Source organism: Paramormyrops kingsleyae, chromosome 24 (genome assembly GCF_048594095.1).
Source record: "Paramormyrops kingsleyae isolate MSU_618 chromosome 24, PKINGS_0.4, whole genome shotgun sequence".
In the NCBI taxonomy this organism is placed as follows: domain Eukaryota; kingdom Metazoa; phylum Chordata; class Actinopteri; order Osteoglossiformes; family Mormyridae; genus Paramormyrops; species Paramormyrops kingsleyae.
The window spans coordinates 3,583,018-3,600,432 of NC_132820.1; the positions used below are offsets into that span (position 1 = coordinate 3,583,018).

Below are 17,415 nucleotides of genomic sequence, written 5' to 3' on the forward strand. Positions count from 1 at the left end.
TCAAAAATGAAAGCTATAGTCGGTCCATCCATTTTCTGCTTGTCCTATTGAGGGTCGCCATAGTAACACTGGTGATTTCTGCAGTGGCCGTGTGCAGGCGCAGGGCCGGCTTACCTTTTGATGCGCGCCTCGTACTCTGCCTTTTGCCTGGCCATCTGCTGCTGGAGACCGGCCAACAGGAACTGCATGGCGCTGGAGGGTGTGGGCGACAGGGGTGGCAGGAAGACGTCGCTGCTGCCGCTGCTTAGGATGGTCTCCGTCAGCGCCGAGGAGGCCGCTGAGTTCACCCGGGGCTCCTCGGGCTCGGCCCTCAGGGAGGGGGAGGGGCTGGGGCCCGGTCCCTTGGCGGTGCCCTCGTCCTGGAGGAGGATCTCGCAGGAGGACCAGGGACTGCTGCTGGAGCTTGTTGGCCCGTTCTCCGTGGCATCCAGGGGCGGCGCGCTGCTGGCACGGGCCGCGAAACCCGCGTCGATGTTGTCGTAGACGGACAGGGTGCTGTCGTACGCGCCGGCGCTCCTGTGCCGGTCCCGCAAGCCGCCACGTCCGCCGTCTTGCATCCTCACTGGAGCTGCTCTTGGACCACAGCCATCCGACACCGACGTAGGCGTGGGAACCTCTGAGGAGGCCGGGGGAGCCGCAGCTGTGGGGGGAGTGGCTCCCGTTTTGGAGGAGTCGGAGAAGGTCGGACGTGTGTCATCACGTGCCGGGTCACTGGGACCCGGGGGGGGGTACTGGCTTGCGGGTACGGTCGAGCCCGATGGGCTTTGGGAGAGCTCTTTAGTGACAGGAGACAGGGGCGGCCGAGAGCCCAGCTGGTGAACGGGGAGTGCTTTTTCGGAAGGTTCTAGGTAAGAGCGGTGTAACCGTGCAGCTGGTTCTGCTACACCCTCCCCAATGCGTCCATGAGAACGGAAGCCACCGGATCCGGAAGTGGCTCTGCTCTCGGCGTCCCCGTCTCTGACAAACAGGACTGCATGCTCACTGATCAGCTCCGCCGTCAGCTGCTGTACCGCCGCCGTCCCTGGGGGGGGCGACAGACGCAGAAACTTCGCACTCGCAAAACCAGGCCACGGAAGCCATTGACATGGCTCAGTGACAGATGGGTGAATGTGAGAGTTGATACGGAGGACGAGTTGCCTGAGTGAGCGCCCCCCGTAGGCAGGGAGAGGGAATTTCAACCAAACCTGTCCGCCCTATGGGTGTCAGATCAGGTTGAGGGGGACTCAGGACGAGTTTACAGAACACACATCACTTGTATGACTTACATCCTAAAGCTAGATCACGCTAATGGGTCTCTAGTGAGTGTTTGTGTTTGATTGCTGAAGCTGTATCTGTACCGAACGCCTCATTCATTCTTCTCTGTTACATAAACAGAGGGATAGTGATCATGTGATGTTTTAGTTACAGACAGTGAAACAGAATATGAGACTCACATGCAAATTCCTGCACGCTCTTCCCTAGGCATACCTTCCATGATGCTCTCAGGATCTTCAGCTTTGGGTCGTAGGATGTTGGGCCCGAACACGGTTGCCAAATTCTGGGTGCTCATCTTGTTGCAGTCAGAAAAGGACTGAACTTCGTATAAAAACCTGAAGAACACAAACATGCAGCCACGTTGGCCCACATCTCTTGTTGCTCTTGCTGTTGAAGTGTAATTTATACAGGTGGGTAAACATTTTAAAAGAAATATTTGTACTGGAGCAATCACAACCAGGAGCAGAAAATGGCCGACCGCACGCTTACTGGCAGATGTACTGCAGCAAGTTGAAGTTGACCACAGGCAGCTCCTGTAAAAGCCTCCTTAGCTCCTCCAAACCCTGAGGAAGAAAAAAAACCACCAGTGGAGGGGGTTGTGTCCCGTTTTATCATTTCACAGAAGATTTCACCCATTTGAGGTTTTTCTCACGGCCAAACATGGCGGCCGAGGCTGTTTACAGGCCACATACCTGCTTTCTGTCAGCCTGAATCATCTTGCCGCAGAAAAGGGAGTCCTGGTATCGGGAAAAGGGCACGACGGGCTCCGGCAGCTCCCTCAGGTACAGCTTCAGCAGCGAGGCCACCGTGTGCACGTCCGTGCTGCTGGGGAACACGGGACGCACACGTGTGTCACACGAGAGTAACGCACAAGTCGGTGTGAATCACCGGTGGATTAAGACATTTGGGGCCTGTATCCTGACGCGAGACTTGTTGGTTAGCTCGATAATTTGTCGGATTTAAGGTAGCCCAGTTTAAAAGGACTTAAAAGGATCTTTGTTCGCTCACATTTGGCCCTGGCACCTTAACGGGCAGTTTACCCCAAAACTGAAATAAAAGATACGTTTTGGAGAAGCTTTAGTGCTATCTATCCATCAAGGTTGTACTGCTGGGATATATCGCCTGTAAAAATATCGGTCTTCTCTGGAATATAATGGGACTGTATGGCGTTCTTTCTGTGGTGATTAAAGTACCAAGAAAATGAATTTGATAAATTCAACAGCAACATCTCTTACCAGAAATCATGACCCGGTTCCTCACGATAATCCGTAGACTTTGTAGTGAGCAGTTTAATGCAGGAACTATTTCCCTCTACCGAATTCCACACACCAATCGTATGACTCCAGAGAAGATACCGTTGGCTGCTCCTGCTCGTATGTTTTGTCCAGTGATGTCACTCATTCAGTCTCATTATTTTTGAGAGAAGACCCACATTTCTATGGCCGGTATCTCCAAAATGAGGCAACTCACAGCAGAACAGCCTAGATGGATAGATAGCACCAGAGCCCATCAAAAACACCTTTTTCAGTTATAGTGTGAACTGACACTTTAAATTTGAGGAGTTATCTTGCTCGCTCAAAAATCCAGCTCTTGGGCTCACTGGACCTACCAGGAGGCACGAAACAGTGACTTTCTACCAGGCACAAGTACTAGTTAGCTGAAGATCAGCTGGTTAAGCCAGATCGGTCCGCTCACGCTCATATCCAGGTGTGGGGGAGGAGTGGCTACCTGTCGAAAGAGGGCTTCTCTCCGCTGTCGAAGGCCTCCTGCAGCTCCTTGACCAGCGTTGCCTGTCCAGGCTGCCGGAATAGCCCCACCTCCCGGAGGCCTCGCTGGCGGATGAATGCCACGCACTGCTCCACCACTAGGGGCACCACGCGCTCGCCGTACCGCTGCTCATACACGACAGTCTCCTCCAGGCGCTGCCCGAACACACCTGCAAGTCAGGCAATACTGGTGGGGGGCTGGACTCCGTGGACAGCATGACATTGCGAGCCCCATCTTACTCAGGGCCACCACTAGGGGGCGCTTTCCTGGTGCTTCAGCTAATTAGTTAAAATATGAACACCATTTGCATCAGACGCCCCCAGTATATGCTTAACACCCGCTTTTCATAAATCTCTAGTGACACTCCTGGTCTTGTGTAAGAAAGAGGAAGAATTATATAAAAAGCAATGAGACAGACATCACCATCCAGGAAAGAATTCAGGCATAACCAACCTTCATTTTGTCCTTAAAATAGCCATTACCCCAGAAATATCTTTTGTCTTGTTCATTTTTCAGAGCTTATATGTTAAGGAAATAGTTTTAAAATGACCAGTACTTATATCAATCCTTTAAATCTGAATCGTACCTTATTTCATTCACATCTAAATGAAGTTTGATAAGCCCAGAACCGCAGCTCTGATCTGAGAGCCCGTGACCCGGCCCGCTTGGACCCGCTGACTGTCCATCGACCGGAGCCGGCTGTGGGGGGGGGGGGGATCGGCTGCACTCACGTCTGCGGAAGCTGAGTGCCCTCTTGATCTTCCTGTAGACGGCGTGGGAGAGATGCGCGCCGCTCCGGCCGCCGGTTCGGGTTCGGGTGCCCTCGGGCATCTCTCAGCTGTCGCCTCGCTGGCTTTTCTCACCCCGCTCTGGCCCCCCGCCTGCCTGCCGCGCTCACGCCATACGCCAGGGAAATCCGCCGCGGCGCTCTGACAGAACCCTGTCTGCGGGTGCCAGTGGGTAGCGTCCCGGCCTTGACGTGTCCCTGCGTGCCTTCGCCCCTCCTCCTTTATCTGCTCCTACAGCTCTTGTTTAGTAAACATCTTCTGCTCCAGCCTCCCTCACACTGCTTCTCTTTCAGGTGTACGGATAAGGTTCTTCTCTCTTCCACTAGCCCAGCTGCATCCCTTTTTTAGTCTCTCCGCGAGTCCAGCCCAAAAATACTCCCACCGGCGTTGTACTCTATGTATAAAACAAACAAGTCCTCAAGAAGTGCATCCAGATTTAGCCAAAGTATCGCTAAGAACCTGGATTAAATTAAACCTCTTTGTATCAAAGTCCAAGTAAGGATCTTCACCTCGTTTAGGTAGACTTGCTCTTCAGTTCTTCTCAGCTGAAAATATCTAAGGAATTTATGACTGCTGAGCCTCATAGGGCGACTGCTGAGTAGGCGATGGGCACCATTAGTCTAATCAAATAAGAAGCGAAAGGCCACCACGTTCCGGCACTTTCCGCCCTCGGTAGCAGGACTGGAGATCTTCTCCTCCTCGGTGAACCTTCTCTGCAGCTTAAATGCTCCTTCAGCTCCTCTCTTTCCCACGTCCCTCGTTTCCTCGGTCGCTGCCTTCCCTTTTTCCACCTCCAGCCCATATGTGCCAAATGAACTGGAATCCCCTCACGGAATAACCCCCCCACCTTTGTCTGGTTTCTGAGAGGAACCATGTTATCCTGACTCAACCCTCCTGTAACGGGAATCTACTCCCACGTCTTGCAGGAAGTCCAGTAGGGAGCAGTCATTCCTAATTCCTGAGTGTCCGCTGTGCCTGCCATGTTTCTCAGGAATGCGCTTTTTTGTCATTCTGGCTGGTGGATGGAGTTTAATTACCCTTTTTTCTTTTTTTTTTTGCCTCTGACGCGCTCTGGATTTCTGGGATGGCGGGAGTCCTCTGCCGTTTCCTTCTTATCAATCCCCCCCCCCCCCCCAGGCCCCTTCCTCACACCCCCAGCAAAACACAGTGCTCACCTCCGGACAGCAAGACCAGCACGCAGCCAGCTAACACGCCAGATTCCCTCTCTCTCTCCTCCTGAGGTTATTAATAAATGAACGTGATGGAATAATATTACAGGTTTACTAAAAATAAGCACCATTCCGTGCCCCCCCCCCCCCCCCCCCCCGCGTTGCTGGCTGGCTGGCTGGCTAATTTATTTTACCCATGGGTCTGACGCCCCCCACGACCCCCATTCTCCCTCTCTGATAAGCTGCCCAGACATATAACTTCTGGATCGAGTTTGCCGACGCGTCGCGGCTCTCGGCTCCTGGTTCATTGGCTATTAGCATTTAGCGTTCAATCAGCTTTCCGGCTAACAGAGTTACAGTGTACTTCCCCGGCATATTATTACAAATAGAAATTAGCTTAGCATACATGTCATGGCTAAATAAGAGACGTACATGTAAAGTCAATGAAAAGACATTGATTGCGTTACATGTAATGGGATCCATGCTTTGTCTGGGCCTCGATCTCCCTGATGAGGTGTATGATGCATTAAAAGGGTGCCTTCTTGCCCTGCATGTAGCGTGGAACTGTGTCACTCCCAAAGATGGGCAGCGCACAAAGGTCTTTGTCATGTGTTGTAGGTTTCGGTTGCCAGACTGAGGGATAGATCTGGGGTGTCCACTTATTAACGCGTCAGGTTAATGCGGAGGAGTAAGTCACAGACTCTTAAAGGCAACCCCGCATATACGCCTCCCTCTTTTAGCCAGAGGGTTACCAAAGCTGGTTTCGGCGATTTAAGCCACGTTGCTTTGACCGTCCTTCCAAATGAATGCAGTGAGAACCACGGGAACGTCTCTGAGTTTAATTTGTGAGCTCCCCTCCCCCCCGATCTCTCACTAGGCATACGAGGGAGTGTAATCTATATCCTCTGACCGCAGTAGCACGATCTCAAACTGATGACCTCCAAAATGCAGACCGCATGCATTCCAAGCCAGTCTGATAGCTCATTGTTGTGGCCAGACGTCCTCAAACCGTAACAAGCAGCTGTTCTCTCACAGCCTTCTTCAGAGTACTGGGTCGAATGCGCGTGGTCTGGGACTGACATCATCGCCGATCGCGTTTATGGTTTATTACCTCATGTGATTTCCGGCTGTATGCCGAACATGGTGACCTACAGTAGCTTTCAGACGGTAATAAAAATTAGCTTTTTTCTACAGTTTTCGGAGAATTTCTCGTTCCAAAACGTGAGTCTGGAACTATTTGGAAACTATTGAACTTGTTGACACTAGATTGGAGTGGGTGGCGCTGGAATTTCCCCAGCCTAAGAGACGATTGGATATACATAGTAAGCTGGAAGATGACTCTGAGCAATGTTATGGCTGCACGGACACATGCAGTGCTGGTCTGTGATTCCCAGGTTATTTCCAAGTGCCGGAGAAACGCATTTCCATGGTAACCCTGACACGCAGGGTCTGCAGTTCGGAGAAGCTGAGCAGAAGAATCACCAAAACAACTTTTGACATTCTGTCATATGTAAGTGTTTATAGAGGCTGCAGCCCGCAGCTGTAACAGCTGCAGTTCAGCCCAGGTAATCCACCTAAAACTAAGCAGGTCTGGGCCTGGTCAGCATTTGGATGGGAGACCAACTAGGAAAGCTGGGTTGCTGCTGGAAGAGGTCTGTGGTGTGGTCAGTGGGTGAGCCCTTCCTGTGGTCTGGGTCTGTGTGGGTCCCAATAACCCAGTGCAGTGATGGGGACACTGTGGCCAACAGGTTAGCCTGCCTTGTGGTCTGTGTGGGTCCCAGTGCAGTGATGGGGACACTGTGGCCAACAGGTTAGCCTGCCTTGTGGTCTGTGTGGGTCCCAATAACCCAGTGCAGTGATGGGGACACTGTGGCCAACAGGTTAGCCTGCCTTGTGGTCTGTGTGGGTCCCAGTGCAGTGATGGGGACACTGTGGCCAACAGGTTAGCCTACCTTGTGGTCTGTGTGGGTCCCAGTGCAGTGATGGGGACACTGTAGCAGTGATGGGGACACTGTAGCCAACAGGTTAGCCTGCCTTGTGGTCTGTGTGGGTCCCAGTGCAGTGATGGGGACACTGTGGCCAACAGGTTAGCCTGCCTTGTGGTCTGTGTGGGTCCCAATAACCCAGTGCAGTGATGGGGACACTGTGGCCAACAGGTTAGCCTGCCTTGTGGTCTGTGTGGGTCCCAGTGCAGTGATGGGGACACTGTAGCCAACAGGTTAGCCTACCTTGTGGTCTGTGTGGGTCCCAGTGCAGTGATGGGGACACTGTAGCAGTGATGGGGACACTGTAGCCAACAGGTTAGCCTGCCTTGTGGTCTGTGTGGGTCCCAGTGCAGTGATGGGGACACTGTGGCCAACAGGTTAGCCTGCCTTGTGGTCTGTGTGGGTCCCAGTGCAGTGATGGGGACACTGTGGCCAACAGGTTAGCCTGCCTTGTGGTCTGTGTGGGTCCCAGTGGCCCTGTGCAGTAACACTGTGCTGTAAAAGTGGCGCCGTCCTTTGGATGAGACGTAGAACCGAGATCCTGAATATCTGAGGTTAGATCCCTTTCAAAAGAGTAGAGGTGGTACCCCGATGTTCTGGCTAAAATTGCCCACTGTGGCTCTTTCAAATCTGGCCTCCTAATCATCCCCAGTATCTAACTGGCGAATTCTCTCCTGCCCCTTCACCACCTTAGCTACTGTGTGGTGAGCGTACTGGTGCAGAATGGCTGCTGTCACGTCATCCAGGTGGGGGCTGCACAGTGGTGGGGGTGGAAGTGGCTCCCCATTGGTTCTGTACAGCACTTCGGGTGTCTTGAAAGGCGCTATATAAAAGGCTCAGACTGTACCTGTGAAGGGGATCCAGACGCCCTTATTCAGGGTTTTGAGCCACTCTTCCCCCTGGCCACAGCTGTTGGACAAGAAGAAGTAGGATCCTGGGCTGACCAAGACATCCCTGTTTCCGCCTTGACGGGAATGTAAAAAAAATGACATAAATGAGTAATACAAACATGTTAAGCAGAAAGTTTTATTTAATCTTTGTTAACTGAGAAACATTACAAGACATCAAGCAGGACAATTGGTAACTGCAGATTACAAGCCTGTCAAATTATGCGTCATTGTGTTTTTCTTTCTAAAAATAATGAAATTACACTGTTGGTTGATGATTAATGAGTACAATAAGCCCACTTTCACATTTCAGAACCAGACTCAAAGCTTTTTAGATTATCTTTTAATGTTTTTGCAGAAACGCAATGTGCAGAATCACAAATGAACCTTCCTCTGATGTAGGCCTGTACACGTCTCTGTGTCGTCCGTCTTGATCTGTCTGTGTAAATCAGTTTTTAATGCAAAGCGAGTAAATGTTTCTCGCAGTCAAATAAATAACCAAAGTGCTGAGACTAACTGAATGTCCAACTTTAATGCATGAATGTCAAAGGTGGCAAAAAATGAAACTGAAGGATGTGGTGACTGGTTTGAGTTTGCGATCGCCAAGGATAAAGTAACGTCACTCTCACCTAATAACATAAAAAAAAACATCATTATCCTTGTGTGGTCTGCAGGTATGGTTAAAATTGTAGAAATAATGTAAAAAAAACTGCAGTGTCTGTATGGATATTGTTTGTCATATAAAGTAGTTCTGAGGATATATAAATTCAGTTTTATACAGTTGTGTACTAGTGAATATTATAGTTCAGCTACGTCTTTGCATAGTGATAAGGATCATGAACAATAAAACATGTTTAGCTAACTATACTTTGTGATACATAATAGCATGTAAGGATGCCGTTCATTTTTGTGTCTCTTTATCCAAACCACATGCATTCATCCCTAGATGGTAAATGGAATTTTTTATTGGTTTGTTTAATAGTTTCTGATTTGCCATCAAATAATGTATGGTCTATTCCAGTCTTTCTTCTTCGGTTTAATACACACAATTACCTGTGCAAACACGTTCAGTGTCGCTACTGGAAGTTTTCTGAATCTCTGCCAATAATGTGTAAGCTTCTGTGCTACTCACAACCGGGAAATCCAATCCGTGACCAGGTGACAAGGTATGACATAACACAGCACGGACTCTATAGTGATTCCCCGCCGCTGTAAAAATGCCGTATTTCATTATCAGGTTTTTAACACATCACAATGTCTGCCTTTGACTTCCTGTCCTGCTCTATTGAAATGGCCTTCAGGTTGTCTGAACCAAATAACCTCCAAGCTTCCATTGAGCTGGACGTTTCACCGAATTGATTTTTTTTTTATGAAATGTCTTGTCTTATTGCTATTAACTTTATGAATCTAACGGACGACCCGTGAAAGAAGTACTTTAAGGAGCTTGTCCTGATTTTAGTCTTGGACCGTAACTATCCTCCTGATAATTGTGATAACGGGATGCTCACTCAGAATATATTGGACAGGCTCATTTATCTTTAAGTAGTTGGGGGGTTCAGCGGGGGGGGGGGGGAGGATAATTGAATATCCCAATTTAATTAAAAGTTATAGTGCTCGTTCCTCCATCTCCCCCCGGAGTTATTAATTATTATGTGGGTACCGGCACCGATTAACGGCCACTTCAAATTCCGCTCGCATTCGGAGGAAGCCCGGTGATTCATTCCAGAGCAGTCTCCCATCCTAACGAGGCAGGAGCCATAAAACGCCCATCTAAAGTGCCTGATCAATATACAGTCAATTGTATTCTCCCCGGCCGGCTCGCGTAGCCAGCTATGATGTCTCGTCGCACAATGCGCCGCAGCGTCTGGCTACTCCGGTGTAAACATTTACGGGAGTCACTCGTCGCATGTAAAGATGCGACCGCAGGAAAGGGTGTGGAAAAGTACGGTCATGTAGGCCTATTTCATTATCTTTACTGAAATGTGTGTGTGACTGTTGTTCTGAAGTAACAGGTTACAGCGCTGACTAGGAAAGCGGTGTGATTGCTTAGCTGTGTGTACGCCATTTTGTCAGTTGTCCTTAATGACCCCCCCAGTGCTGGTCGAAGCTCACGGGGTAGCCTAGGCGAGCTTTAGCACCCCCCCCCCCCCCATTGGGTTGACCAGCCCTAGACCCACATATAGAGGGTTGCCAAATCTCACGCATCTGACACTCATGCTTTCAGACTGTCACGCAAGAAATGTTACGTCAAACCTATATTATTCCTTTATAAATGTACAATTAGCTACATGAGAAGCGTTGGGGCAGTCTGCAAACCCTACATTTACAAGGTAATAAAACTCTTACATACATGTAAATGCGTGTGCAGGCTTGTCTCGAATTGAAAATCTCACGACGGCCAGCCGACCAAAGTTGGCATCCCTGGTATAAAGACTCTTACATTTCACTGATTTTGCAGATACTTTTGTCCAAAGTGTGGGACAGGGAGGCAAAATGCACGAAGCAAACATGCCGTCTGCTGGGTGCAGCTGATGCATTAAAAGGACATTGAGACGCTTAACCCAGACAAACAGAACCCGAGGATCTTGTAAGCGGGTAACCTAAGCTTAGCGTCTCCCAGTAGATTAACAGCTTTCTCCGTTAAAGGAGACGGCTGGTGTGTTTTTCCTCTATGGATTATACCAATCAAATGTCTTGTGTATATACTGGGTTACTGTTATGGCGCCGTCACAGAAACATAACATAAAGGTTCCTGCACTGACCTATTGATCTTAAAAGAAAACCAAACCCCCCCCCGATGGTCAATCCCCTGGATGCAGGAACTGCATTCACAGTGAACGTGCTGCAGGCCACCACCTCTGTCTCACTGCTTCTTCTCTAAATTCAGGTCCAGCCTTCTTTGTTGACTGGGCCTTGAAACAAAGTATAACATGAGTATCAAAGTCCGACTTTTTGATTTGCTGCATTCCCCTCCTGGCTGCCCAGTGATCCAGCATGTCTTACCTCGTGAGTGTGGGAAACAGCTCACAGAAGTCTGCCTGTTAATGGACTGTGGTAAATCTGATTAGAAAACGCAGAGGCGCATAATCTTTGACATCTCCTGCGATAACTAAGCCTGGAAGCATCTTCTAAGGCAGCGCCTGGGCGATGGGTCCCCAAGAGGAGACGAGATACACAGTCGGAGTGGATCGTAGATAAAAAGGACTTCCCATGGTGCCGTGGGCTTAGTGACGCACTTCTGTAGATAGACATCACCTGACTCTATGGTTGCTCAGTCTATAATCTTCCCGACTCTGCTGGTTTGGCACCAGAATGAAGATCCACAGAAAATGAGCAGTGGGATGGTTTTGAAGGGAGGCTGGCACGTATAGCAATGAGCTGTAGCTATTGATGAATACTCTGTACTCGCCCAGAAGACGGATCGCCGCTCCCATGCGTGAACGGTAGGTGGGGTCGGCCGGAGCTCCCGAAATGAGCTTACCTTTTCCTGCCGCGCAGTCGTACTTCCAGGACTTGAAGCAGGTGAGTCCCATGATTCGGGGCGTCTTCATTCACTCGTGAAGCATTCAATCACCGTGGAGCCCCGAATCCAGACCTCCAGATGTGTATCTGAGTAGCCTCATACTTCCTTAGGTGCAGGGCTGAGACATCCCTCCTGGAACGTGCAACCGGAGCACTGACACGCCGTCTGCAGGGAACGTTCTGGTCCTGGCCATGGTCTGGAAAGCCGCCCACCATCTCCCTGCGTGTCTCCCTCATCAACCCCCCCCCCACTTATCAATAATCAGATAGTCCCGTCCCATTGAGAGTACCGGGGGAGGGAGCGGGAGAAGCAGGGAGAGCTCTGTACCACAGTCAGCCCCAACCCCACTCACACACACACACACACACACACACGCGCGCACAAGTAGCAGAAACCACAATCTCAGCATCCAAGCGCCGTAATTATTATAGTACAGGGGTCCAGCCAATCTCCCTAATGCATCTGCCCAGTTCAGTGTTTGCTTTGATGACGGCCAACGTGTGTGCCCTAACACAGACACAAAGCAAAAGGTAATAAATAGAGCGCGTGTGCGCCTGATGTGTTAAACTTTTGAACTGGCATCCATTACGCTAAGAGGAGCCGGTCCCCCCCTCCAGCCTGCCTTCCCCGCCCATAGATTTATGCTCGCCGTTCTGGCAGAATTTATTTTTTTTTGCGCGATATATCGATCCTGACGAAGGGCCCCATTTAATTTGCCAGGAAAAACGGTGCCCACTTCAGAGTTTACCGCGTCCATAAAATCTGTCTGGCCGCTCGGACGGGCATGGAAGTTGCTTTACAGTACTCCCTGCTCGGGGAGGGTGCGCCAAGCAACATTTATCTGTCGGCTGCGAGTGAACGTGCCATTTATCCTGCTCTGATCCGGGGGGACGGGCAGCACAAATATAGATCTTGATATTGAACTAGAAGGGTCATGCAGGATAGAACGCCATTACAGTGCTTTCATTTGGCTGCTGTGCCCTTTATCCCTTTATTAGTGTCTCCATCTCTGTACTCTGTCTATTTAATAAAGATCTATATGGAATTTGATATCCACTGTCAAGCCATCCTTAACATGCAAATTTTTCTATAGCACTTTACAGCCAGTGTAATGTATTTATAATTATTATTATATGTCATTTAAATTGGGGTGGCACTGCAGTGCAGTGCATAGCACTGTTGCTTCACACCTCTGGGACCTGGGTTTGAGTCTCTGCCATGGTTCCGAGTGTGTGGAGTTTGCATGTTCTCCATGTATCATCACGGGGTTTCCTCCGGGAACTCCCCACAATCCAAAAACACACTGAGGTTAATTGGAATGGTGTGTGACTGTGCCCTGCGATGGGTTGGCGCCCCATCCTGGGTTGTTCCCGGCCTCGTACACCTGTAGCCTCCAGGATAGGCTCCGGACCCCCTGCAACCTTAAATAGGACAAGTGGTGTCAGAAAATGGATGGATGTATCTTTAATTACTATTAATTCTAATATTATTTGACATAGACATACTGACTGTATCATGCATAAACAAGTTATAATTCCTGTATCTATGAACAGAATCAGTCAATATAATTCGCGCAAATCCAATTCGTCACAATGCATGTGGTAATAAATCAGGCATGTTGAAGAGACGTACAGGAAGACATCTCTGATCTCTTAGAGCGAACCATCAGGGTTAATGGCAGTAAGCAGAGGTTTTATAATCATCGAGTTTAAGACTGATTTAAGACTGAAAATCTATGCGTCCATTTATGTGTGTAATTGTAGATGTTTCTGTGTGGGGAGGCAAAGCGTTGCTCTTAGTACGTGAACAAAAAACACACATATATTCAAAGAAGGGTTGTGACTATGGAGAAATGAGGTATTCCAAAGTTTTATTTATGTACAGGCAGACAGCCTTATTGTAACACACGAAGGATAGAATATGATGTGATGTATTTAATGAGCTGGTTTTGGGGGGGGGGGGGGGGGGGTATGCGTTGCTTATTTTAAGCTGTCTGTCGTGTCAAGTGAAAACGTTTAATCTGCTCCCTGCACTGTCAGCGTTTCGAAGGGTCCTAATTCTGACAGCAGAGTCCATTCCTATGACGAATATATCATTTACAAAAGCGGACAGAATTTAAACCGAATAGGATTTATCTGTTCACAAACGCGGGCTCATTTTCCCGATGCAAAGTGTTATTAATGTCACTACGGTAATGGCTGAGTTTACTTCCCTGGCATGACCACAATTCACAGTCGCCTAATTATTGCTGAAAGCTTTTAATTCTCTCTGTGTCAATACACACAACTCCATTTGCAACCAGTACAGAGAGGGACTCAAGAAAATGAAAAGAAAGTCACGTTTAATCCAAGGTTAGCCATTACTCTCCCTTGCTATACATGTTTTCATTTCAATAAAGATGTTGATTAAATGCTTTTCACCGGCCCTTTGCCGGACAACGTGTGTTTGCAGTCAAGTGAAGTTGGCGAATGAACACGCTTTGAAAAAGCATGATAAGGAAGAGAAATATTTTAAACGTTTAAATATAGCATGACAAGGTGCGGGAAAAGACCAGCCTCCTTTGTAAGTTTTGTGATATCAGTAGTGGTTATTGATTTGACTTTGTGGATCCGAGTCCAACAGCACAAGGCGGCAATGGTATCTCAATTGATATACTGTACACATAGCACCTCCTACTGTCTTCTGTAGTGTTTGACAACACTTGCCTCGTTTTGGTTACATTTTGCAAACATTTCAATTAGTTTAGCACCACATTAGACTATATTAATGGTCAATCAGGCAAATATTATGAAAAATACGTGAAAAGGTGAAGCACTACAGTAAATGTCTTGTGTTTGTTTACTTTCTTTTGTATTTTACTTACTCCCCGATATAATACATATAGAATGTACAATTTCAGTCCAACAGATTCGTTATTTAAATAAACTGGATTATTTAAGCGGTTATACGTTTACTTTATTCGCAGTGATCAGAAACAATCCATCGCAATGATAAATGCTGGATCAATCACGCTGGACACTAGAGGGCGATGTTCTCCCAGTGTTCGAATGTAACCGATGGCGTCACTGGATGATAGTGCGGTGACTTTCGGCCTTTTCCAAAAGGGATTAAAGAAGTTTAGTGGACATACGTACAATAGATGTGTGTCCCCAATGGATTTGTAATGTTATGCCACAACAGAGTGAGTATTCTGGCATTAATTCATTTCTATAGTTAAATTTGTGTATATACGTAAGCTCCAGTGGCGCAATCAGTTAGCGCGCGGTACTTATACAGCAGTGCCGAGGTTGTGAGTTCGAGTCTCACCTGGAGCAAAAACTTTGCCTTTGCTAGCATGCATCACACTATGAACCCTGCATGCTGTGTTTGTAACCGAGGTTGTGAGTTTGAGCCTCACCTGGAGCACTAACCTCACTAACCACTAACCTCAGGTTAGTACAGTACAGCTCCTGTTGTCATACAATGAACTGTTATTTCAACAATGAACGCTTCTCAATCGTGCCATTTTGGATATAAGATGGATTCGGATTTTAAATCATTAAATCATTGGATTTGGATCATTGAAAGTATATGTTGTTGTAACTGACCAATGATGACTCCAAATATTCCAAAACAACAGTGGTACAACAGAGCGGTGTATATCACCCAATGGATTTGTAATGTTATGCCACAACAGAGTGAGTATTCTGGCATTAATTCATTTCTATAGTTAAATTTGTGTATACACGTAAGCTCCGAGGTTGTGAGTTCGAGCCTCACCTGGAGCAAAAACTTTGCCTTTGCTAGCATGCATCACACTATGAAGCCTGAATGCTGTGTTTGTAACCACTAACCTCAGGTTAGTACAGTACAGCTCCTGTTGTCATACAATGAACTGTTATTTCAACAATGAACGCTTCTCAATCGTGCCATTTTGGATATAAGATGGATTCGGATTTTAAATCATTAAATCATTGGATTTGGATCATTGAAAGTATATGTTGTTGTAACTGACCAATGATGACTCCAAATATTCCAAAACAGCAGTGGTACAACAGAGCGGTGTATATCCATGCCGAGGTTGTGAGTTCGAGCCTCACCTGGAGCAAAAACTTTGCCTTTGCTAGCATGCATCACACTATGAAGCCTGAATGCTGTGTTTGTAACCACTAACCTCAGGTTAGTACAGTACAGCTCCTGTTGTCATACAATGAACTGTTATTTCAACAATGAACGCTTCTCAATCATGCCATTTTGGATATAAGATGGATTCGGATTTTAAATCATTAAATCATTGGATTTGGATCATTGAAAGTATATCTTGTTGTAACTGACCAATGATGACTCCAAATATTCCAAAACAACAGTGGTACAACAGAGCGGTGTATATCACCCAATGGATTTGTAATGTTATGCCACAACAGAGTGAGTATTCTGGCATTAATTCATTTCTATAGTTAAATTTCTGTATATACGTAAGCTCCAGTGGCGCAATCGGTTAGCGCGCGGTACTTATACAGCAGTGCAAGCGGGGCCATGCCGAGGTTGTGAGTTCGAGTCTCACCTGGAGCAAAAACTTTGCCTTTGCTAGCATGCATCACACTATGAACCCTGAATGCTGTGTTTGTAACCACTAACCTCAGGTTAGTACAGTACAGCTCCTGTTGTCATACAATGAACTGTTATTTCAACAATGAACGCTTCTCAATCGTGCCATTTTGGATATACAGTAAGATGGATTCGGATTTTAAATCATTAAATCATTGGATTTGGAACATTGAAAGTGTATGTTGTTGTAACTGACCAATGATGACTCCAAATATTCCAAAACAGCAGTGGTACAACAGAGCGGTGTATATCACCCAATGGATTTGTAATGTTATGCCACAACAGAGTGAGTATTCTGGCATTAATTCATTTCTATAGTTAAATTTGTGTATATACGTAAGCTCCAGTGGCGCAATCGGTTAGCGCGCGGTACTTATACAGCAGTGCAAGCGGGGCCATGCCGAGGTTGTGAGTTCGAGTCTCACCTGGAGCAAAAACTTTGCCTTTGCTAGCATGCATCACACTATGAACCCTGCATGCTGTGTTTGTAACCGAGGTTGTGAGTTTGAGCCTCACCTGGAGCACTAACCTCACTAACCACTAACCTCAGGTTAGTACAGTACAGCTCCTGTTGTCATACAATGAACTGTTATTTCAACAATGAACGCTTCTCAATCGTGCCATTTTGGATATAAGATGGATTCGGATTTTAAATCATTAAATCATTGGATTTGGATCATTGAAAGTATATGTTGTTGTAACTGACCAATGATGACTCCAAATATTCCAAAACAGCAGTGGTACAACAGAGCGGTGTATATCCATGCCGAGGTTGTGAGTTCGAGCCTCACCTGGAGCAAAAACTTTGCCTTTGCTAGCATGCATCACACTATGAACCCTGAATGCTGTGTTTGTAACCACTAACCTCAGGTTAGTACAGTACAGCTCCTGTTGTCATACAATGAACTGTTATTTCAACAATGAACGCTTCTCAATCATGCCATTTTGGATATAAGATGGATTCGGATTTTAAATCATTAAATCATTGGATTTGGATCATTGAAAGTATATCTTGTTGTAACTGACCAATGATGACTCCAAATATTCCAAAACAACAGTGGTACAACAGAGCGGTGTATATCACCCAATGGATTTGTAATGTTATGCCACAACAGAGTGAGTATTCTGGCATTAATTCATTTCTATAGTTAAATTTGTGTATATACGTAAGCTCCAGTGGCGCAATCAGTTAGCGCGCGGTACTTATACAGCAGTGCAAGCGGGGCCATGCCGAGGTTGTGAGTTCGAGTCTCACCTGGAGCAAAAACTTTGCCTTTGCTAGCATGCATCACACTATGAACCCTGCATGCTGTGTTTGTAACCGAGGTTGTGAGTTTGAGCCTCACCTGGAGCACTAACCTCACTAACCACTAACCTCAGGTTAGTACAGTACAGCTCCTGTTGTCATACAATGAACTGTTATTTCAACAATGAACGCTTCTCAATCGTGCCATT

The 17,415-nt window shown here is 47.3% G+C and overlaps 1 protein-coding gene and 4 non-coding genes across 7 annotated transcripts in view; 4 read left to right on the top strand and 1 right to left on the bottom strand.

Moving 5' to 3' along the window:
• Positions 1 to 11,621, bottom strand: part of LOC111850745 (rho GTPase-activating protein 24) — a 15,552-nt gene extending 3,931 nt beyond the window's left edge. The window contains exons 1-7 of one of the 3 annotated variants that reach the window (XM_023824967.2): positions 11,332 to 11,621; positions 7,811 to 7,927; positions 2,983 to 3,190; positions 1,947 to 2,079; positions 1,744 to 1,817; positions 1,468 to 1,589; positions 115 to 1,021 (exon numbers count right to left, since the gene is read on the bottom strand). In XM_023824967.2, the coding sequence (XP_023680735.2) occupies positions 115 to 1,021; positions 1,468 to 1,589; positions 1,744 to 1,817; positions 1,947 to 2,079; positions 2,983 to 3,190; positions 7,811 to 7,927; positions 11,332 to 11,401 (1,631 nt within the window). In that variant the 5' untranslated portion in view covers positions 11,402 to 11,621. Of the gene's footprint in view, positions 1 to 114; positions 1,022 to 1,467; positions 1,590 to 1,743; positions 1,818 to 1,946; positions 2,080 to 2,982; positions 3,191 to 3,752; positions 4,928 to 7,810; positions 7,928 to 11,331 lie in introns of those variants that run through there. The other 2 variants (XM_072706518.1, XM_023824952.2) reach the window with 2 other exon arrangements.
• A 2,987-nt stretch (positions 11,622 to 14,608) lies between these two features.
• Positions 14,609 to 14,687, top strand: trnai-uau (transfer RNA isoleucine (anticodon UAU)). Its single transcript is given in 2 exon segments — positions 14,609 to 14,646; positions 14,652 to 14,687. It is a non-coding gene; the product is annotated as a tRNA-Ile (tRNA).
• A 1,144-nt stretch (positions 14,688 to 15,831) lies between these two features.
• trnai-uau (transfer RNA isoleucine (anticodon UAU)) lies at positions 15,832 to 15,924 on the top strand. Its single transcript is given in 2 exon segments — positions 15,832 to 15,869; positions 15,889 to 15,924. It is a non-coding gene; the product is annotated as a tRNA-Ile (tRNA).
• A 376-nt stretch (positions 15,925 to 16,300) lies between these two features.
• On the top strand, positions 16,301 to 16,393 carry trnai-uau (transfer RNA isoleucine (anticodon UAU)). The gene is given in 2 exon segments: positions 16,301 to 16,338; positions 16,358 to 16,393. It is a non-coding gene; the product is annotated as a tRNA-Ile (tRNA).
• Positions 16,394 to 17,130: 737 nt separating this feature from the next.
• trnai-uau (transfer RNA isoleucine (anticodon UAU)) lies at positions 17,131 to 17,223 on the top strand. The gene is given in 2 exon segments: positions 17,131 to 17,168; positions 17,188 to 17,223. It is a non-coding gene; the product is annotated as a tRNA-Ile (tRNA).
• The last annotated feature ends 192 nt before the right edge of the window (positions 17,224 to 17,415 follow it).